Source organism: Moschus berezovskii, chromosome 1 (genome assembly GCF_049115385.1).
Source record: "Moschus berezovskii isolate FMDL1 chromosome 1, NW_MosBer_1.0, whole genome shotgun sequence".
In the NCBI taxonomy this organism is placed as follows: domain Eukaryota; kingdom Metazoa; phylum Chordata; class Mammalia; order Artiodactyla; family Moschidae; genus Moschus; species Moschus berezovskii.
This window is the reverse complement of record NC_142460.1, coordinates 103,625,633-103,649,339: the sequence shown is the minus strand read 5'-3', so window position 1 is coordinate 103,649,339 and position 23,707 is coordinate 103,625,633. Positions and strand designations below refer to the sequence as shown.

At 43.6% G+C, this 23,707-nt stretch overlaps 1 protein-coding gene across 2 annotated transcripts in view; it reads right to left on the bottom strand.

The window, feature by feature from the left end:
* Positions 1–2,859: 2,859 nt before the first annotated feature.
* Positions 2,860–23,707, bottom strand: part of LIPH (lipase H) — a 52,141-nt gene continuing 31,293 nt past the window's right edge. Inside the window, exons 6-10 of one of the 2 annotated variants that reach the window (XM_055408795.2) lie at positions 22,269–22,436; positions 20,244–20,339; positions 18,277–18,388; positions 6,321–6,494; positions 2,860–4,570 (exon numbers count right to left, since the gene is read on the bottom strand). In XM_055408795.2, coding sequence (XP_055264770.1) covers positions 4,483–4,570; positions 6,321–6,494; positions 18,277–18,388; positions 20,244–20,339; positions 22,269–22,436 — 638 coding nt within the window. In that variant the 3' untranslated portion in view covers positions 2,860–4,482. The remainder of the gene's footprint in view (positions 4,571–6,320; positions 6,495–18,276; positions 18,389–20,243; positions 20,340–22,268; positions 22,437–23,707) is intronic. The other variant, XM_055408797.2, reaches the window with a different exon arrangement.

Genomic DNA, 23,707 nt, shown 5'->3' with positions numbered 1-23,707 from the left:
CAGAGAAGGGGAACTTAGGCAAGGAGAATTCAGTAGATAGAGGTCACATCCCAGGAGACAACAGAGCCTACCCACTTACCCTATACTGCCTTTTGCAGAAAAGACTGAGATCAGAAGCCTGATAAGGAAATAGTGGAAGCGGTGAAAGAGAATAAGGTAGCTCATTCAGGGATGTTGGATGAGAGAAAAGGTGGTAGGGAAGAGTGTACTAAGGGCCCCAGAAAGACTGTTAGAAAGGAACCAGTGCTCAGTGTCAGAGTCCCTGGAAAAAATCCAGCAGGGAGACCTGAAGGACTGTGGGACTCAGTCACCACCAGGTGGAAAGGGACTTTTGACAGCTCATTTGGAAGACACAAACCTCATTTCCTATAGGCTCACTGCCCAAGCCCCTGCTTGCTGCCCCTGACCTATCCCCCTTGCCTCCTTTCCTGATTTCTCATGCTCAACCCGTCTGCTTTGGGGAAGAGACCCTGGACTGTGCTCCCCACTACCAGCCCACCTTCAAAATGATCATAGGCTCCCTTCTGGCCCCCAGCCCAGCACCTGCAGAGCCAGCTGCACCCTGCACAGCCTCCACTGAGGCCACTCACTTACAGCACATGCCAGGCAGCCTGTAAAGCACAGCAGCAACCCCCCACCGGGGACACATGTTGGACTGGGAAACAGGTCAGGGGTAATTGCTCAGGGGTGGGAAGGAAGAAAAGCCAAGAGGCTCCAGTGAGAATGAATTAGCTCATCACTCCCTGTGGCTCTTTGTTTTAGGGCTCACCCTCCTCTTCTGGCTTAACTGGATCTGCTCAGAGCAATATAAGGAGTAGCTTTGATCAGACCATATGGCTTTGAGTCCCCATTCCTGCTCCAGCCACCACCAACGAGAACAGGATGGACACCTGCCCCAAGAGGAAGACCCAAGGGCCAATTCCTCTCCCTGGACTTTGGAACTGGACCACCTAGTGAGTGGTCCCAATGATCCCAAGGACCCCAATGACCCTCAGCTGCCCTGTGGAGTGGGTGGAGCTGATGCAGAGAGACACACGGCAGAGCACAGCGTTAATAAAGTCCCATGGACTCTTGTTGCTGAAGGCTCCAGGGTGGCCACCATCCCTGATCTTCCTGATGTCTGATGGTTCAGTTCTCTCTCAGGTTCCACAAGTCCTCTCTCTAATAACATCCAGGCTAATATGAGTGGATTTCTGCTGCTGGCATCCCAGGTCAGGAGTGAGAACACAGGATAGGAGTCTGAGGGTGGGAGGTTTTGGAAATAAGTATGTTGATGTCTAAACCAGAATGGAGATGGCTCCCCCAAGTCCCTGAGGACAAATCCACTCCATTCTGCTCAACAGGCATCGGTTGGGCACCTGCTTTGTGCCTGGCATTGTGGTGGGTGCTAGGGCATCAAAGACAAATAAGCAGCAACTGCTTCCGTGGTCCTCACAGCCTTGGGAGAGATGTCGACATGGAAATATATAACAATATGGCTGAGTACCAGCAGTGCCAGTAGCACATGCAATGTTGGTGGCAGAGTGGGTGGTAGAAGAGAGCCGTGGAAGAGCAAGCCTGGCTCAGAGTCACCCAGAAATGCCTGAGGATCCTGGAGGGCCTTCGCTGAGGTGCAGAAACAGGGGAGTGGGTGAGGGCAAAATCTCCTTGGTTTCAGGATGGGTGAGCTTGCTGCAGGATGGTATCGGGACCACCGGAAAGTTGTGATGAGGAGTGAAAACAAGAGCCAAACTCTCTCTCCCAGGAAGCCTGCAAAGTGGGCAGTGGACCAACAGAGACAAGAGATAAGAGTAAGAAATGTGCCTGGGAGAGAGGCCCAAGACAGAGAGGGGTGGGCGCCCCCAGGGAAACGGGTTGTGGCTGGGGGTGGAGGGCTGATCCTTCCTCACAACTAAACATGACTCCGTAGGGCTTACAAGATAATGGACAATGTTCATTTAATATTTCCTGAGCACAGACTACATTGTAGGCATCACACTAAGCACACAGCCTGTGCCTGGCAGATCGGTTTAGTGGAGAAGACAGACATTAATCGAATAATCATACTCATACATGTTAAAAAAAATATATAAAAATGGCTATGGAAGGAGAGGTCCAGCAGGCTCTATGGAAAAATGAGGGCCGGGACACTCCCCTGAGGAAATGACCATCCAGTGAAGGTCAGAACGCTAAGTAGGAGGAGATACAGGTGAATAGAAGAGGGGACAGGGTAGGCTACAGACTAACTGCATCTTTGGCTGGGGATTCAGACAAATATACTGACAAAGAGAAGGAAAAGAGGCAAGGGTAACTGGAGACAGAGTCAAGAGATCCAGGGGCTTGGGAAGAAAGATTCTGAGAGTGGTCACACCTGTGACTGTCTATTTCACCTGATCACTATTACATGAAATTCACACGAAAACTTCTTTTATTTATTTTTTTGTTCATGCATCCTCCCACTCCACGGTGAGGTGGGTACTGTGCTAGGAGATGCCAGGAGAGGAAACTCAAAGAGACCCACTGGCCTGAGGAGCTTGTAAATCAATAGAAATGCTGTTCCTGGCATTTTTCTGCTGTTGTTTTGACCCCCTGCTTACCAAGGAAGGCAAAGAGGACAAAAAAGTAACTATGCTAATCAGAATACAGGGCCAGTTAAACTCTGAGAAGAAATCAGAGCCTATGAGCGCCCAGATCTCTGAGTCCACCTCTGCTGGAAACTTGGGAGGAAGGCTGATAAAATGTCCAGGTGGGCAGAAGCATCGCTGAGCCTTCCTCCTTCCAGAGTTCAGACATTCGCTGCAAGCATCCCACGCTACAGTGGAACAGACTCTGGATTTGCTGTGTATGTATAAATAAAGATAAGACTTGCCACACAGAATATTTACAGAGTTCCATCATTTATGAAACAGAGACTCCATTTAAGACTGTTCTCTTAAAAAGCAGCAGAAGAGCAGTCACTTGGATGGGGAGGAGGCTAGTGGACCTGTGACTCTAAGGAACCTTCCTGCAGTGGCCACAGCTGGGGAAGGGGTACTGTCTGCCCTCTGACCTTGGCCCTTGGGGGACCTCTTGACTTGGCTATTGTCATTCCAGGCTCATATATCATGCCTCTTCTTAGAGAAACCTGAGAAGTCCTCAGACTGGAAGCTACAGATGCTCCAAGAGCAAATAAGTTAGTGCTTTGAATTCACATGTTAACAAACAGGTTATTTAGCGTCACTCCAAAAGAGTAATACAAATTACCTCTAACAGGTGGGACAATGGATGGATGGTTGCTGCTGTTTAGTGGCTAAGTCGTGTCCAACTCTTTTGAGACCCCATGAACTGTAGCCTGCCAGGCTCCTCTGTCCATGGGATTTCCCGGGCAAGAATACTGGAGTGGGTTGCCATTTCCTTCTCCAGAGGATCTTCCTGACCCAGGGATTGAACCCACGTCTCCTGCATTACAGGCAGATTCTTTTTTAACCACTGAGCCACCAGAGAAGCCCTGGGACTACGGATAGCATATTGTCATTTTGCATTTGTGCATTTTTAAATTTCCTTCAATAATTACAGATTACATTGGTAAAAAAGAAAAAAAAAACATTTCTTAAGTATTGCTTAAAATGAGAGTTGCGTGTAAAGTGATGCTTCTTCACCTTAAGTGAAAAACAAGCTCCACTTCCTCTCTCCTGCCTCCTGCCCTATCCCTTGTCCCTTTGAGCAGGGCTTCCCCTCTGTTTCATCTGCTCTTCTTCCCTTATCCACTTACTGACTAGTCCAAGCAACTGCCCTCTGGTCTGTCCCTACCTCCTCCTGCACTAACCCACTTTAAACAAGGCAGGAAGCCAGGGGTATGGTTTTCTGCCTTCCTAAAGCAAATAGCCTAAGAGAGAAGCTGGTGTTGATAAGGAGAAGCTCTCTTGTTGCACATTAGATAAGCCGTATCAAAATAAATAAAAGCATATTCACATGTATCAAGCCACTCACAGAAGTGGCACCCAGGGGATTTCAAAGAACCCTTCACAGCCTTGCCTCCCAGGCCCACACGAGAGCCCTGTGAGGTAGGTCTGTTTCCATTCCCTTCTTTGTGCAGAGCCTGGAAGGATCTGGCATGGGGAACATGGAGTCAAGTCCAAAGTGAGTCCTGCAGCCAGTCCTTCCCTTAAGATGCTTGGATGGCCACTGTGATGGGCAGAACTTCCCGAGTGACAAGCAGCAGAATCGACAGTTTGGAACAAACGAGGCCCCAGGACACAGCCTAACATGGTGCTGGGCCGTCGGGAACCTAGCTATTTCTGATTTGCCCTACTTAGAGACTCCCTTCCCAGGACTGTTTCATAATCCAAGGTTGTTTGACATTTTGCAGTGTGACATCCATAGGACATTACTGTAAAAGAAAAAAAAACCAACCCTGGTTATTCCATACTTTTTGTGCCTTGAGGAAAAGATGAAGTGAAGCTTTAAAAAGCCTGCAATTGTAGCATTCTTGATGTTACTGGTACTCAGGTGTCCTGACAACAATTACATTTGCAGCTTTGGGCAAAGAATAGGTTGGAAGACTGTTTCAACATTTTCCATCAGTACAAGATCATACCGACACAACTGGGGCCTGTAAAAACAAAACAAAATATCCCTGTCAATACAATGATAAAAATACCCTATTCTAGTAGAACCAATTGTACAATCTCTCTCAGATATAAAATTACTTAGCAATTATTTTTAATGTTCTAGGAAAATGCTGGCAGTAAATAAGCAAAGTCATAGCAACAACAGTAAGTAAACTAATACAACTTTGTAAAGCAACTATATGTCCATAAAAATTAATTAAAAAGAAGAAATCATGGTGTTAAATTTTATTTACCACATAATTTCAACTAGATTTTAAAAAATAGAAGAATTTAAAAATTAAGCAAAAATTTTAACAGTGGTTGCCTCTGAATAATGACATTATCTATGATATTCTTAACACTTTTTTACTTTTCAGACTTATGAATATGTATCCCCTTGATAACCAGGAGATAAGTAATAAAAGGTCCCAGTTTGGGGTTCCCTGGTGGTCCAGCGGTTAAGAATCCACCTGCCAATGCAGGGGACACAGGTTCGATGGCTGGTCCAGGAAGATAGCACATGCTGTGTGAGCAATTAAGCCCATGGGCCTAGAGCCCATGCTCCACAACAAGAGAAGCCACCACAATGAGAAGAATAAGCATCAGAACTGGAGAAAGCCCCTGTGCAGCAATGAAGACCCAGCACAGCCAAAAATACATAAATAAAAATCTTTTTTTAAAAAAGTTCCAGTTTTAAGATATAATGACTATCCTTGGGAGTAGAAGGGGGTGGGACTTGTATTATTAAATGTTTTAGAGTATGCTAAACATTCAGGGAAAAGGAATTTATAAATGTAAAGCAATAACGGCTCACATCATTTTCTGTCTCTTTGTCCACAGGTTGACTGCAAGGACTCTATGTAAGTGTGGCATTAGTCACAAAACATACATACCCTCACAGCTTTGTTCTTTCTCCCCCTTTGTCTTTGCCTCTCTCTCTGTACACACAAATATGCACTGTTTATTTTTTCTGAACCAACTGAGAATGGGTTGTTTAGTGTATTTCCTAAGAACAAAGACCTCCTCAGTGCAGTTATCAAATTTAATGTTGATATGTACTTCTATCCTGTATCAATGCAATAAAATATTTCAAATTTTCTGTACCTTTTTAAATGCTGGGCTGTGTTTTATCAGTTTGCCAAATTATATGAGGCTTTCTTTTCTACAACATAGTATCAGCTTGCAAAAAACATGGGTGGAGTGCTAGGGAAGAATTGTTTAAACATATAACATTATTTCTTTGGATCTTTAAGTGCATCAGTTCAGTTCAGTCGCTCAGTCGTGTCTGACTCTCTGCGACCCCATGAATCACAGCATGCCAGGCCTCCCTGTCCATCACCAACTCCCGGAGTTCACTCAAACTCATGTCCATAGAGTCGGTGATGCCATCCAGCCATCTCTACCAGTAAATTTTTCTTGGATTGGGCAACTTTTCTTTTAATATTTATTATTAATTTATTTTTATTTATTTGGCTGCTCTGGGTCTTCATTGCAGCATGTGGGATCTAGTTCCCTGACCAGGGATCAAACCCGCCCCCCGACCAAATCCCCATTGCAAGAATGGACCTCAGCCATGGACCACTAGGGAAGTCCCTAGGAAAGTTATTTAATCAAATCTAATTTTGGAAAACCCCTCACTTCTTTCACTGTGATTACTGAAATCCTGTTGAAACATCAGACCAAGCAGATTGGACAGGAGTCAATAACATCTTTGGAAAAAACGAGAGCCTGTCAGACCCTGCCTCAGCTTACCTCTCTGGATGGCCAAGTGACCTTAACTTCATTCGGAGAATCCTGAGCTTGTACCTTGGGCCGATTACAGATCCTGTAGAGAACACCAAGGAAATGGCTGCCACTTTATCCAGATCTTGATTGAATCTTGCAAGCAGGCTCACTTGGTGGTATTTCTGAAATGTTGCAGGTTCACTGGAAGGAAGAAAGAATATATTTTTAAGTGAATCTAAATTACCAATGAAAGAAACCATTTGAAGCCTACAGATCACTCATTAGCAGGTAGCCATTTGACCCCATAGCCTGCACTAGCTGACTTTCATGAGCAAAGTCTGTTGGATTCCAAAGGATTGGCATAAGTGAAGCTACTGACCCCAGGACTGATGAAATGCTGTGACATTGGAAAGGTGTGTGCTGCCTACCTGCTATAGGTCAGACAGCCTCCTTGTCTCTTGACACATATCTCCAATCCCCTGAAAAATTCTGCAAGGTATTACTGTCTTTATTTTATAGACAAGGAAACAGATGCTCGCAGAGCTTAAGTTCACCCAGGTCACAGGGCTTATCTATAGCAGTGCAGGAAGAAAAACTAGGTTCTGGCTGAGTTCAAAATTATGGTTTCTCCATTGAACTGCATTGTTAGATGCATAGGTATATTTTTTAGCCAAACTAGATACTCATTTAGAAGTTGTGCTTAAGCATATATTTTTTCAGTTCTACCTCTCAAGGGAAACCTCAAATTAAAATAGCTACATCACAGGTTCCAATAATTTTTTTCTAAGTGTGTGGAGATGTTTCCTACAATTGGAATCCCAAATTGAGCCTAAGGTGTGTCCAATGGAGTTTTAGCTGGGTACTGACCCTCTGGGGAGCTGGAGAGTAGGCTATGGAGAAATGATTGCTCCAGAAATGAATCCTTAGTTTGGAGGTGGAGATGGGGGTGAGGAGTGCTTGTTGCCCCAGCCTCACTGACAGCCTCACTGACAGCCTCACTGTCAGTCTTGTGGAAAGCAGAAGTGCTACACATAGAACTAATCTAAAAGATTGCCCAGATTTTGGTTTCTAAACACTATCTCCACAAAAAAGGAACTAGGGCTCCCTGGAGAAATGGTTGATTTCAGGGCTAGGGCAGGGAAAGCACAGTGATCCTAGAATGATATGTATGTCAAAAAGTAAGAAATACTCAAAGAATGATAGAGATGTTCAAAAGAATATGGAATCACTTCAAGCCCATTAGGATGGCTACTGTAGGAAAAAAACAAAAAACAAAATAAGTGTTGATGCAAGTATGGAAAAATTGGAACCCTTCTATGTATTGGTGGGAATGTAAAATAGTACAGCCACTATGACAAACAATATGAAGCCTCCTCAAAAAATTTAAAGTAGAACTACCACATGATCCAACAATTCTACTTCTAGGTGTATACTGAAAAGACTTGAAAGCAAGGTCTCAAACAGATATTTGCACACCCATGTTCATAGCAGCATTATTATAATAGGTAAAAGGTGAAAGCAACTCAAATGTCCATCAATGGATGAACAGATTTTTTTAAATGTGATTTGTACATACAATGGAATATTATTCAGTTTTAGAAAAGAAAAGAAATCCTCTCACATGCTACAACATGAATGAACCTTGAGGACATTATGCTAAATGAAATAAATCAGTTACAAAAAAATAAATACTGTTGAGTCCACTTATATGATGTGTCTAAAGTAGTCAAAGTCATAGAAACAGAAAGTAGAATGGTGGTTGCCAGAGAATAGGGGAAGGGATAAATAGATATTATTTAATGGGTATAGAGTTTCAGTTTTGCTCCTACTGCTGTTTAGTCACTAAGTCGTGTCCGATTCTTTGGGACCCCATGGACTGTAACCCACTAGGCTCCTCTGTCCATGGGATTCTCCAGGCAAGAATACTGGAGTGGGTTGCCCTTTCTTTCTCCAGGGGGTCTTCCTGACCCAGGGATTGAATCCTCATCTCCTTTCTTTACCACTGAGCCACCTGGAAAGCCCCAGCTGAGGATAAGTCTCCACTAATAAAATAAAAATCCAGGAATCCATATTGATATAAACCAAGAAATGAATAAATAAGTGAAAAGAGAATGCCTTTCCTAAATGTTGGATTAGAAAAACCACCATATGGCAGCCATGAGAGTAATAATTCAACCATGGAACATTAAAACTAGTGGGTAAAAGTTTGAGGAGTAATGGACAATTTACATAGTCTCAAAGTACCCAGCCACAAAATACAGTGGAGAAACTTGGCAGAAATCACCTTAATCAATTGATCCACATTATTGAAACAAACCAAAATTGTGAGCCTCCTAACAGGATGCACTGAGACAGACATGACATCCCCTTTGTGGTGTCCTTGCCAAAGATGCATGCCCTGTATCTAATCATGAGGAAACGTCAGGGAAACCCAAACTGAAGACATGCTAAAAATAATCAACCTGTAATCCTCGAAAGTGTCAAGGTCAAAAGAGTTGAGGAAAGGCAGAAGAACTGTTCCAAGGTGAAGACTAAAGAAACAGGACTACCAAATGCAGCCAGGGATCCTGAACTGAATCCTTTTGCTACAAAGGATGTTTATGAGGACAATTAGCAAAACTAGAATGGAGTCTCAGGATCAGTTCAGTTCAGTCACTCAGTCGTGTCCGACTCTTTGTGACCCCATGGACTGCAGCACGCCAAGCCTCCCTGTCCATCACCAACTCCAACCATCTCATCTTCTATCATCCCCTTCTCCTCCCACCTCAATCTTTCCCAGCATCAGAGTCTTTTCAAATGAGTCAGCTCTTTGCATCAGGTGGCCAAAGTATTGCAGTTTCAGCTTCAACATCAGTCCTTCCAGTGAACACCCAGGACTGATTTCCTTTAAGATGGACTGGTTGGATCTCCTTAGTATAAGGGACTCTCAAGAGTCTTCTCCAACACCACAGTTCAAAAGCATCATTCTTCAGCACTCAGCTTTCTTTATAGTCCAACTCTCACATCCATACATAACTACTGGAAAAACCATAGCCTTGACTAGACGGACCTTTGTTGACAAAGTGATGTCTCTGCTTTTGAATATGCTGTCTAGGTTGGTCATAACTTTCCTTCCAAGGAGTAAGCATCTTTTAATTTCATGGCTGCAGTCACCATCTGCAGTGATTTTGGAGCCTCCAAAACTAAAGTCTGCCACTGTTTCCCCATCTATTTGCCATGAAGTGATGGGACCATATGCCATGATCTTAGTTTTCTGAATGTTGAGCTTCAAGCCAACTTTTTCACTCTCCTCTTTCACTTTCATCAAGAGGCTCTTTAGTTCTTCTTCGCTTCCTGCCATAAGGGTGGTGTCATCTGCATATCTGTGATATTTCTCCTGGCAAACTTGATTCCAGCTTGTGCTTCATCCAGCCCAGCGTTTCTCATGATGTACTCTGCATACAAGTTAAATAAGCAGGGTGACAATATACAGCCTTGATGTACCCCTTTTCCAATTTGGAACCAGTCTGTTGGTTCCAAACTGGATCATGATCAGATGGGAGCAATGGATCAATGATATTCTCTTATTCTGATGGTCAATTGTGGTTATGTAGGAGAGGGTCCTTATTTGTAGAAAACATACACTATGGTACTTTGAGTTGATGAGCCTGCATGTTGGTGACAACTATAGAATGGTTCAGAAAAAGAAAAAGCTCATAGCACTACTGCAACTTTTCTGTAAACTTTAATTTTTCACAATAAAGAGAAGAAAAAAAAACAATAGGAAAGGAGTGATTTAACCAAAAAGGGTTATAAACAGTTCAACTCTGGTCCTCTCTTGATCAGAGTCTAGCAAGGGGAAAAGGGATCCTTCCTACTTCTCCAAGGGCAGCTGTGGAACCAGAAAAAGGTAGGGACTCCAGGAGAAGGTGATGCCACCTGCAGATGGCAGAATCCAGTGGGGGTGCTAGGGAGGCAGGACAGGAAAAAGGAGACCTGGATCTGATCAGGGTTGTCTGTGAGTGCAGGTAAGATGCCCTCTTCCACCAAGAGTGATGTCTGGAGATACACAAGGAGGCACTAACCAAGGCTGGGTTCATACAAGAATAAATAGAGTAAGAGCCAGTGAACTATGGGTTCTGGCAGTGTGGTGCACTACATGCCCTATAAACAACTCATAAGAGTAAATACAATTACAAACAACAACAAAAGTTAAAAACCTTTTAAATTGCATTGAACTAAAAAGAAAGGAACAAATACTGAGAAACCCTCAAAATACATGAAAGCAGAAATCCAGCTAGATAAGGGGAATACTGAAATCACCCTAGATTGGTCTTTTTTGGAACTTGGTAAGCTTGAGCTTCAATATTCATGGCCTTGCAGTGCAGTAGGACATGAAACAAAGTCTATGGGCCCCTCAAGGTCAGGAGTTGAATAGGAGACCTCTGGGGGGGTAAGAGTGAACTAAATATGAATTTGAAATAAACAACCTTCTACCACCTCAGGGGGCAGAAAATTCCCCACCTCAAATCTTGACACTATGAGAAGCTAAGATGCAGATTGCCCTTCACGTGGGTCAGCAGTTTCACTTCCAACTACTTGTGGTCTGAGAAACTTCGGGTTTAAAAAGTAAAGCCGTCCCAGATTGACGCTATCTCCAGGAACTAGACTGAAACAAACACAAATCCCTTCTATAGAAATCTACTTCTACACAGATCCTCAAAGAATTCCCGCACACAGTAAAATAATTACAATAATGATAAAGGCATTTGAAAGGGAGCGGGAAAAGCCGCGGGTTTCAGGCTTTATGACCGCTAGCTGCAGGCAGAAGGATGCAGGCGGGAAGATGTGCGGGTGCCCCAGGTTCTGCTGGCGGGGTGGCACAGCCACCTGATCCACACAGCATCTGTGCAGCAGCTGCAGGCAGGAGGCTCCTCCGCCTGTCCTGGGTGCCAGTGAGGAGGCCCCGTGGGAGGTGGCCGGTAGAAGTGAAGTGAACGCGGGGGTTTGGGATCTTCCCAGGGGAACCGCGTGCACTGGGCAGAACCAGGGCACCCCCTGCTCTGCAAACAAGGGGCAGGCAGCCCACCTGCCCGTCCCCTCTGCACCAGACCCTGATGGATCCATAATGTAACTGTGAAAAGAAACAGGAAAAAATACAAAAGATCAGAATGTTAAAACCTACCAAGATTTCTCAGAATTGTCAAAGAGCATACAGATATGTGCTTACATGAAGAAACTATGATGCAAATACAGCACTCAAGCAACCTGGTAAGGAAGCACTTGCCGGTGACTATCAGTCTCAGTCAAGGGTTTCACTGTGGAATTTCAAACTTCCAAGGGATATGAGAAAACATTTAGGCACAGACTCCCAAAATAATGTCCCATAAAAGAAAAGAGAGTCAAAGGAAGTCCACCACTGAATGCTCCTGTTCTAGGGAAGTGGGGAAAGTGACCAGAGCAGCCTGACTTCCCATAATGTCCTCAGAAAGAGCCAGAATATCACCCTCATGCTGCAGCTTAAGAGTATTTTGCTGTTTCAAACTGAAAATTGTCTTGAGGAGGAAAAGTCTGTTTTCCAGTGCTTTAGGGAACATCACACATTGAAGACTTACGTTCACCTGTCTGAACGACAACCAAGAAAAGCTGCAGAAGCAAAATCTCTTAAGAAAGGAATTTTTAAAAGAGACATGACAGAACTTCCCTGGTGGTCGGGTGGCTAAAATTCCGCACTCCTAATGCAGGAACCAGGGTTTGATTTCTGGTCAGGGAACTAGATCCCATGTGCTGCAACTGAGAGTTCGAATGCCACAACTAAAGATCTTGCATGCCACAATGAAAGTCCCACCATGCCACAACTAAGATTGGGAGTGGCCACATAAATCAATATTAAAAAAAAAAAAACTCCAAAGGGATCAAAGACCTCAATGTGAGACATAAAACTATAAGAGCCTTGTACCCAGAATATATACAGAACCTTTGCAACTCAAAAATAAACAGCTAATTAGCCTAGTTTAAAATGGGTAAGGCACACAAAAAATTGCACCCAGATATCTTTAACAGCTTTATCCAAAACTACCAAGATGGGGAATTTCCTGGAGGAAAAAACCTGCCAAGATGGAATTCCCTGGGTTCTAGTGGTTGGGACTGTGTGTGCTTTCATTGCCGAGGACGCAGGGTCAATCCCTGACTAGGAAACTGAGATCCTGCAAACCTCTCAGTGTGGCCAAAATATTTTTAAATTAATTAATTTTTTAAAAGCTGCCAAGATGTCTTTTGTAGGTGAATGGATAAGTAAATGTGACAAACCAGCTTGTCATTGATGCTGTTGTTTAGTTGCTAAGTCATGTATGACAATCATCCTGCCAGGCTTCTCTGGCCATGGGATTTCCCAGGAAAGAATACTAGAGTGGATTGCCATTCCCTTCTCTGGGGGATTCTTTGCGACCCAGGTATAGAAACCAAATCTCCTGCATTGCAGGCAAATTCTCTACCACTGAGCCACCGGGGAAGCCCATGATACATCAGACAATAGAAAAGGAAATGAAGGTTTAAAAAAAATGAGCTGTCAAGTAATTAAAAAAAAAAATGGAGGAATTCTAAATGCTCATTACTAAGTGAAAGAAGCTAATCTGAAAAGGTTACCTACTGTATGATTGTAATTATTTGACATTCTGGAAAATGCAAAACTATGGAAACAGAAAAAAAAAAAAATTCAGTGGTTGCCAGTGGTTGGGGAAAGGAGGGATGAATAGGCAGAGCACAAAATTTTAGGGCAGTGAAGCTATTCTGTGGTCCTACAATGACAGACATATGTCATCGTACATTTGACAAAACTCATAGAATGTACAACGCCAACGATGAACCCTAATGTAAACTATGGACTTTGGGTAAGAATGACGTATCAGTGTAGATTCTTCAGTTGTAACAAATGTACTATGCTGGTGCCAGACTTCGGTTCTGAGGAAGGCTGTCCCTGTGTGGGGGCAAAAAGAATCACTGCATTTTCTGCTCAGTTTTGCTATGTACTTAAAATTGTTCTAAAAAGTAAAGTCTATTTAAAAGGAAAAATGGGCTTCTATGTTGGTTCAGACAGTAAAGAATCTGCCCACAATGCAGGAGACCCTGGTTTGATCTCTGGATTGGGAAGATCCCCTGGAGAAGGGAATGGATACCCACTCTAGTATTCTTTTTTTTTTAATTTATTTTTTAATTGAAGGATAATTGCTTTACAGAATTTTGTTGTTTTCTGTCAAACATCAACATGAATCAGCCGTAGGTATACATATATTCCCTCCCTTTTCAACCTCCCTTCCATCTTCCTTCCCATCCCACCCCTCCAGGTTCATACAGAGCCCCCGTTTGAGTTTCCTGAGACATACAGCAAATTCCCGTTAGCTATCTATTTTACATATGGTAGTATAAGTTTCCATGTTACTCTCTCCATACGTCTCACCCTCTCTTCCCCCCTCCCCATGTCCCCATGTCTGTGTCTGTTTCTCCACTGCTGCCCTGTAAATAAATTCTTCAGTACCATTTTTCTAGATTCCGCATATATGTGTTAGAATACGATATATATGTTTCTCTTTCTGACTTACTTCACTTTGTATAATAGGCTGTAGGTTCATCCTCATTAGAACTGACTCAAATGCATTCCTTTTTATGATTGCCCACTCCAGTATTCTTGCATGCAGAATTCTAAGGACAGAGGAGCCTGGAGGGCTACAGTCCATGGGGCTGCAGAGTCAGACACAACTGACTAACAAAAGGAAAAATGGGTAAGGAATCTGAACAGACATTTCTCCAAAAAGCTATACAAATGGCCCACAAGCACATGAAAGATACTCAACATTATTAATCATTGCTGCTGCTAAGTCTCTCCAGTCTTGCAAATCAAAGCCACAATGTGATATCATGTAATGCCCATGAGAATGGCTGTAACAAAAGACAGACATGGATGAATGGATAAACAAAATGTGATGTATGCTGCTGCTGCTGCTAAGTCACTTCAGTCGTGTCTGACTCTGTGCGACCCCATAGACGGCAGCCCACCAGGCTCTCACTTCGGTCATGTCTGACTCCGTGCGACCCCATAGATGGCAGCCCACCAGGCTCCTCTGTCCCTGGGATTCTCCAGGCAAGAATATTGGAGTGGGTTGCCATTTCCTGCTCCAATGCATGAAAGTGTAAAGTGAAAGTGAAGTCGCTCAGTCGTGTTTGATTCTTTGGACCCCGTGGACTATACAGTCCATGAAATTCTCCAGGCCAGAATGTTGGAGTGCGTGGTCTTTCCCCTCTGCAGGGGACCTTCCCAACCCAGGAATCAAACCCAGGTCTCCCGCACTGCAGGTGGATTCTTTACCAGTTGAGCCGCAAGGGAAGCCTAAGAATACTGGACTGGATAGCCTATCCCTTCTCCAGTGGATCTTCCTGACCCAGGAATCGAACTGGGGTCTTCTGCACTGCAGGCAGATTCTTTACCAACTGAGCTATCAGGGAAGCCCAATGGAATGTTATTCAATCTTAAAAAGAAAAGAAATTCTGGTCACAAACTGTAACATGGACAAAACTTGAGGACATAATGCTAGGTGAAAAAAGCCAATCACGAAAGGACAAATTCTGTATGATTCAATTCATACAATGTCTCTGTGCTGCGTGCTAAGTCGCTTCAGTCATGTCTGACTCTTGGTGACCCCATAGACTGTAGCCCACCAGGCTTCTCTGTGCATGGGATTCTTCAGGCAAGAACACTGGAGTGGGCTGCCATGCCCTCCTCCAGGGAATCTTCCTGATGCAGGGATCAAACCTGCATATCCTGAACTGGCAGATGGATTCTTTACCACCGAGCCACCGGGAATCCCATAATGTATCTAAAGCAATCAAATTCATAAAAATAGTACAATGGTGGTTGCTATCGGAAATGGAAATTTGTATTTAATGGATATATAGTTTCAGTTTTTCAAGGTGAAAGTTCTGGAGATCTGTTTCACAACAATGTGAACACGCTTAATAAGGAACTGTACACTTAAGCATGATTAAAGATGGTAAATTTTATGGGTTTCTTAATTATAATTTAAAAGAAAAGTCTTAAAAGACTGATGATAAGAGTCTTGGCAAGGATGTGGAGGAAATGGAACTCTCATATATTGCTGGAGGGAGCGTAACATGGTGCATCCTTTTTTGAAAACAGCTTGGTAGAAGTTCCTTGAGAAGTTAAACACAAAGTTCTGTATGAACAAGAGAGTCCACTCCTAGGTATATACCCAAGAAAAATGAAAACCTACGTCCACACAAAAACCTGTACATACATGTTCATAGCCACATTATTGATAACAGCCAAAAGCAGAAAGAACCCAAATATCCATCAACTGGTGGATGGGTAAATAAAATGTGGTATGAGTGAGCAGACTGTTCAGTGGAAACGTGCTGAGCCAGAGGTCAGTAGATCAAAATAAAATATGGAATATCCATAAAACAGAATATTATTCAACCATAAAAAGAATGAAGTACTGATGAATGCCACAACATAGATGACTCTTAAAAGTATCACGGAAAGCAAAACAAAAACCACATATTACATGATTCCATTTATATGACATGCCTAGAATAGAAAAATCTATAAAACAGAGTGCAGATTAGTGGTTGGCAGGAGCTGGCCAGGAGGAAGGAATGGGGAATTACTACTGACAAGTATGGGGGTTTTTTTTGAGATGACGAAATGCTCTGAAATTAGATGGTACCGATGGTTTCATGTTTTGTAAATATACTAAAACCCCCTGAATTACAAACTTTAAAAAGGTGAATTTTATGGTATGTGAATTATATCTTAATTTTTTAAGGTTAAAAAAATAAGAAATACATTTGAATCATGTATAGAGGGAGAATCAACAGGCAAGTAATATCCTTGAATGTGACTTCATATATGCCCACTGTCTGGTAAGACTGAATAAACTCAAGCTGTGTGTGTATGTGTGTGTGTGTGTGTGTGTTAGTCACTCAGTCATGTCTGACTCTTTGCAACCCCATGGACTAGAGGCCACCAGGCTCCTCTGTCCATGGAACTGTCCAGGCAAGAATACTGAAGTGGGTTGCCATGCCCTTCTCCAGGTTATCTCCCCAACCCAGGGACTGAACCCAGGTCTCCTGCATTGCAGGCAGATTCTTTACCGTTTTAGCTACCCAGAAATCCTCCAAAACTCAAGGCACATACCCTAACATTATTTTCCTTTTCTTAAATTGTAAAGTTACTGAATACTAAAATCTTAAAGTTTACCTGGCAAAAGAAGGAAAAGTAGCCATAATCTTACCACAAAACCAAACAATTATTTACTTTTTCCCCATATATTCTCTGATCGGTGGTGACTTTTTCACAAACATACTAAAATAGAAATAACTGAACATGACTTTAAAAAGATATTAAGGTATCTTAATCAAGAAAAAAGCCTTCATAAAAGCAAGAAAGAAGCCTCCAAATTTAGGAATTCCTACCTGGGATAAATTTACTATATAAAATTCAAATTTCCAAGACAGGTAAAGCAAATATGTAACCCAAGTTATGCTCCTCATAGAACTGCAGTCTCCCTGCTCTTTCTTAGACTCTCCAGATGAGGGCTCTGCCCACCTTTCTCATTGAAGCCTATAAAGTACCTGAGACTGGTTTCTCAAGATGAGGCCCCTAGCAGTTCCCTCCGTGAAAATATGGACTGGGGGATCTTGATGCTGAAAAGAGTGTGAAATTGGCCAAATCCCTTGCCCTCTCTGAGCCTCAGTTTCCTCACATATAAAATAGGGATGGTAATACCACCTCACAGGGTTTTAGTGAGAGCTACATTAGCCACTGTCTGTAATGCGCTTGGTTCAGTAAACAAAGGCTGTTATTATTCCAAGGATGCGTCTGAAAAAGTCACTCACAGGGAATTCCCTGGCGGTCCAGTGGTTAGGATTCTGCACTTACACTGCTGAGGGTTCGAATTCAATCGCTGGTTAAGAAACTAAGACCCCATAAGCCACGTGGTATGGCCAAAAAGAACCCCCACACCTTCCCTATTTATCTGCACAATGAGCCAGCCCATAAGACGATCGCCAGTTTCAGATGACCTTCTACCTGGTCCTCTATGAATGAGGCCAAGAGACAAGACAAGTGTCCAGAAGATAAAAGGACCCAGGAAACATCTCCTGAGTAAATGAATGAAATGAGTCTCAAATGCTTTTGCTTAAATTAAAACGTTTGGGGCTTTTCCCCCCTTTTTTTCTTGATTATAGAAGTAATAGAAGAAAAAGTTATTAGTTCTTTTAAAACTATATATATACGACAGCACAGAAAACTGAAAAGGAAAGAGAAACTTTAGAAAGGACTCATGTCCCTTCCGCCCAAGGGGCTCTAACTTATCTTGACTTGCTTCAATCAAGCAAGTCAATCCACCTGCCAATGCAAGGGACACGGGTTCAACCCCTGGTCGGGGAAAATGTCACATGCTGTTGGGCAACTAAGCTCTAAGCCTACATGCCTAGGGCCTGTGCTCCACAAGAGAAGCCACCGCAATGAGAAGCTTGCACACCGCAGCTAGAGAGTAGCTCCCACTCACCTGCGCATAGCAATGAAGACCCAGCACAGACAATAAATAAAGTTATTTAGAAAATAAAATGGATAACCAACAAGGACCTACTGTTTAGCACAGAGAACTCTGCTCAGTATTATATAAAAACCTAAATGCGGAAAGAATTTGGAGGGGAAAAAAGGGGAAGGAAGGAGGAGAGGGAAGAAAGGAGGGAAGGGAGGGAGAAAGAAGTGGGGAAGGAAAGTAGAAGGAAAGAAAATTTCTGCACCAGTTCCATTTGTAAAGAATCTGAAAGATCAGGAGCCACAAAGCAGCATATTCCTTTATGTCTTTCACAGGACAAAGCCACGCACAGTTCTATGATTAAAAAGTTGATATAGTTGGCATTTAACTTCTCTGAACAAAAAAGAAAGTAGCAAGTTGCAAATAATCCTAGCCCAACTTACTGATTGATTTTGGATTCTGTCGTGTTTCCAGCTTTGTCTTTCAATTTGATTGTAATGGATCCTCTTCTTACATTCTTATTCCAGGTTATAATATCCACAAAGTAATGATATACTTCAAAACAGGGAGAAAGCATGGTGTGAGAGAAATATTCCCAAATGCTGTCCTGAATGTTCAGTTCCTAAAAACCTGACCTACCTAATAACTAGGTCTCTTTTTCTCTTCCTCTCTAGTTTTTCTGCAAAGATTCAGGGCAGAATTTTCCAATATTTCTTTCTATTCTCTTTGGTAAAGATGGCCTGAGTGATGGCAGAACTCAATGGTATCCAATTGCCATGTTCAGGCACCACTCTTGGATCAGTGTTCCCATGTTATTGACTGAAGTTTCATGGCCTACTGCCAAGTATGATTGATTCACCACAATTTCTGCCCATTGTAGAATAAACTAAATAGGGGGCCACATGGGGACCCTCAACAGCTGACAAGGCCTTCCTCAGTCTGGGTCATGTCCACTAGCCTACGCAGCCTCCCTCATCTCTGCCCCAGTCATGCCATACCACCTGCACTGCCATGCTCTTGTGTTTGGGCTTTGTCCCCTTTGCCAATTCATCCTTCAGGTTTTGACTTAATGCACTTCCTCCCTCGAGGAGGCCTTCACTGATGCTCAGACTAAGTCAGGTCTCCCTCAGAGTTCTTATCATGCTCTGGTATTCTCCCTTCATTAGTCAGCACACTTTACTGTATTTACAAAATACAAGAAAAATGATAATCAAAAAAGTAGTAAATGAATGTATATATCCATGCAAATATTGCTGTGTGATGTCTTACAGGGTTAAAAAATAAAAAGCTAAAATATATTAATGCTACAACAATAACTCGGAAGGGATGATGATTCCTTTGTAATCCCAGCAGAAATACCTATTGATACCCATTGCTTGCTTGCTTGCTAAGTCGCTTCAGTCATGTGAGACTCTGTGTGACCCCATGGACTGTAGCCTGACAGCTGTCCGTGGGATTCTCCAGGCAAGAATACTGGAGTGGGTTGCCACTTCCGTCTCCAACTGATACCCATTAATTCCTACTGAATGAACGAGGGCACATAACATGTCCAGAGAACTTTTCTTCCTACCTACTCTTTGCTCCCCAAGGTCGAGAATGATCTGGAAAGATGGGGATCCCACCGTGATAGTAAAATTTACTATCTCTGGGTCAGACTTGCAGAGAAGGGCGAAGAGGCTCAGGGAGATGACAGTCCTACGAGAGAATAACGTCAGCCATGGAGTTGCTGTTTCATGGCCTGTTATTACTCAGGAACTTGTCCCATTTGGATCAGGCAGATACCAAACCCTGAGCTGCTACACATGCTCCAAAAGAGGAGGGACACCTGGAGATGTGCAACCTCCTTTATAAGGAAGACTCCCAAGGAAAGTGAAAAGGGAGATAAGCTTGTAAGACGTACATCTACCCAGGGAAATTCCTACTTGCTTCCTAGGGCATCTAATCATCTGCTGGCCTATTTAGCTTCCATCTTGGATACCCAACATCTCAATATCTTTAGAAGGTCACTGTGGCTACTTTGGAGCTGGAATTGGCCTAAAGATATGGCCAACAGCCAATTTTTCCTAGTCATAACCTCATGTCTCAAGCAAATTTTCTGGAAGATCTTAATAATTAGAATGTCCATCCAGTGGAGCTAACTATGACTTGTTGAGATTTTAATTCTTATAACCCAGAAAGTAGGCATGATTGTCCCTATTTTACCAAGCAGAACTTTGAAACTCAGAGAGGTTAAATGTCTTGGTCATACAGCTGTTGTGTGGTAGAGTCCAGATTCAACCTAGGTCCTCCTGGCTCCAAAGTCCATGCTTCACCACAGCCTTCATGTGCCAAGAAGGAACCAGGAAGCTGAGACTCAGACATTCCAAAAATTAGAGTTAGGCAAAAGCAAACAAGCACATTCACCACTCACTGCAGAAGGGTTTCTCCTCAGCTGTGTCAAAGAATGCTTTAATCATAGGAGGATCCCCCTCCCTTAAATAGTCTTTCCAGTTATCAGCATAATAGCCTATAAAACAAGTCAGAAAAGTGTAATGTCAACATGTGTTCTATGAACATAAAAGCAGTTGGGGAGACTGAACAGCAGGTTTGACTGCCACCACCACCGCCAACAATCACCCTCATACCCACCCCCATGGTGAAGACCTACAGGGCCACCAGGGCATCCCTCTCCCCAGCAGCCCCCTTACTTTTTTCACAACCCTAGCCCTAAGAGCTGGGGCTTGTAAAAAGACCCTCCAGTGACTTTCCCCCTCTTTCTGCTGACATTACATCACCCAGCCCTGGTTCTCAGCAGCAGGGGTGTGGGGAGCGACACACACTGAAAACTAAAAATGTGCTGTGTTAGTCGCTCAGTCATGTCCGACTCTGTGACCCCATGGACTATAGTCCACCAATCTCCTCTCTCCATGGAATTCTCCAGGCAAGAATACTGGAGTGGGTTGCCGTGCCCTTCTCCAGGAGATCTTCCCAACCCAGGGATCAGGCCCAGGTCTCCCACTTTGCAGGCAGATTCTTTACTGACTGAGCCACCAGGGAAGTCCAAGACTGAAAACAGCACTGATATTTTTCAGTAATACCTTCATTTTCTAAATTATTTAAAACAGATTCATATTTATACCTAGAGCAGCATCACTTTTGCAAAACAAAGCTCTTTCTTGAAGAGCTATAATTGGGCCCCTATACTGTGAAGAAAGCTGAGCACCAAAGAATTGATGCTTTTGAACTGTGGTGCTGGAGAAGACTCTTGAGAGTCCCTTGGACTGCAAGGAGATCCAACCAGTCCATCCTAAAGCAGATCAGTCCTGGGTATTCATTGGAAGGGCTGATGCTAAAGCTGAAACTCCAATACTTTGGCCACCTCATGCGAAGAGTTGACTCACTGGAAAAGACTCTGATGCTTGGAGGGATTGGGGGCAGGAGGAGAAGGGGACGACAGAGGATGAGATGGCTGGATGGCATCACTGACTCGATGGACATGAGTCTGAGTGAACTCCGGGAGTTGGGAATGGACAGGAAGGTCTGGTGTGCTGTGATTCACGGGGTCGCAAAGAGTCGGACACGACTGAGCGACTGAACTGAACTGAACTGAAACTGCACAGAACTTGGAATGGTCATGTGACTATGTCAAGAGGCAAGAGAACGTCCTTCTTTGTGACTGTGCCAGCAGGAATGAGGCTAAGGGCTGGCACTGGGGCCTCTCTCTCTCCCCTTTTCCCCCTGCTTAGGGAGTGGCCTCTGCATTCTGGGACCCAGGAATCACTATTTTTTAAAAGCTCCATATTCAAATATGCAGTCAAGGTTGAGAACCCCTTGTCTATAGCCTGCCCTGATGTTAACTTGAGTTTTTCCTTCAGGAACAATTAGAAAATTGTCATGACCATTTAGTTGCGCAGTCTTAACCACCTGTAATATTTCCACTAACCCTTAGCAAATATCCAAATAGCCTCCATGGTTATTACTCCAGCTGACCCTGTGTGTGTGTGCATGCACAGAACACCGGAGTGTGATGTGGGAACATTAACAGATATGACTTGTTAGAAGGGGTCACCCTGTAAGACCCTCCCCTAACAGAGAGGTTGTATGCCTGGAGAAGGGTGTTCCTAACCCCACGGGAGTAGACTGCATAAGTTTAAACTCTTGTGGAACCTTCTTTTTCTTGCTAGAATAAAGCATCCAGGGAGGTGGTACTCCCTTCTGGATGAAATCCTGTATAGATTGCTTTTCTAACATTCTTTTGTATCAGGAGTATACAGAGTACTTCACAGAACTATTGGCTAGAAAAGGCTAAGGAAATTAAGACACAGGATGTTCAGGCCCATCTTTAGATGGAGCACAGGATATTCAGGCCCAATTTTAGACGGTTAAAATGGTGCTGAGATTCTACCAGAAATTAACTCTTTGTTAATCAGAGTGAGAAAATGCTGGCCGGACTTACCCAGAACGGGACAGGGCTCTGTCTGTGATATGCCACAGTTGACACACTTGCCGTTCCTATAATCCCGGTAAGAGTCACAGGGATACGCGGTGATGGTGCAATTCTCTCTCAAGGAAGAAAGGTATAGGTACACAGACCTCTGGTGGTCACACTTAAAATACTGCATTCCTTGGTTGTATAACGAATAATCAAATAATAGTTGTAGCATTAATAATAAATAGTCCCTCGCATATTGATTTTTTGTTCTTTGTAAAATTTATTTGGCTGCACCAAGTCTTAGCTGTGGCGCGTGGGATCTTTAGTTGGGGCATGTGGGATCCAGCTCCCCAACCAGGGATTGAATCCCAGCCCTCAGCATTAAGAGCACAGAATCCCAGACAATGGACCCCCAGGGAAGTCCCTCGCATATTGTTCATCCACATAATTGATTATGTCTCTTACACACCAGGCACTGTACTTGATTCCATTTAATCCTTACAAAACCCAATAGATCAGGATTCATGCTGACAAATAGTAAGTGACAAGAGAGGCATGATTATCCCCATTTTACCTGGCAGTACGTTGAGGCTCAGAGATGTTCAAGGTTTTGACTTTGTCCTTCCTTTGTCACTGAAATGTCAGGGTAGTCAGAGATCCCTTGGAGGTTTTTAGCAGAAAGAAGCACATTTAAATCAGTAAAGATATCAGCGAAAGAAGGCATTGGGGAGCAACTGGTAGAGAAAGACCCCCAAGGAGGGCAAAGAGAGGAGGTAGCTGTGATAAAGCGTGGAGGGTGCTTCCCCCCAGGGTTGGATGGAGAAATAAATGTAAAGAACAACTTTGTGATCTAAGGTTAGGACAGATAAAAAGGCTCCTTCAGGTGGGACCTTGATCAAGGTACAAAAGTCAAACCTAGCTCAGCTCTGAGAGGTGAGGGTTTATAGCTTGGGGGGTATTTGGAATAGAAGCACAAGGAGTGATCATATGGGAGTCAGCAGGAGATAAGCACGAGGTTTTTCTGGCATCACTGAGGGTCTTGAGGGCCGTGGAGAAGTGAGCAAGTTTCCCTGGACCTTGTACTCGATCAACAAGAATCCATGACTTCTCCAGAATGTGCCCAAGCAAAGATAGGGGCTCACATGGCAGAGACCTAAGGGCCTGGGGGCGCACAGGGCGCTCATGAGAGCAGATAAGTGGCAGGGGCTCCAGTTCTGCTACAAAGGTGAAAGGTGAAGTGAGAGGAGCTGAACAATAGGCTGTGGCACTGAAAGCCATAAACACACAAGAAGAGGCGACAGACAAATGCAGGTTAATGCTTGGTGGGTGCCATGTGGTGCAATGGTGAGAGGAGGGTGCTGAAGCACAGAGGAGTTGGAGCTGATGAAGGACTCGAGTACAGAGAGGTTTGTCAGAAGGTCGATATGTCAGACGGTGAAGTCACGTAGAAATGGGAACTGGGT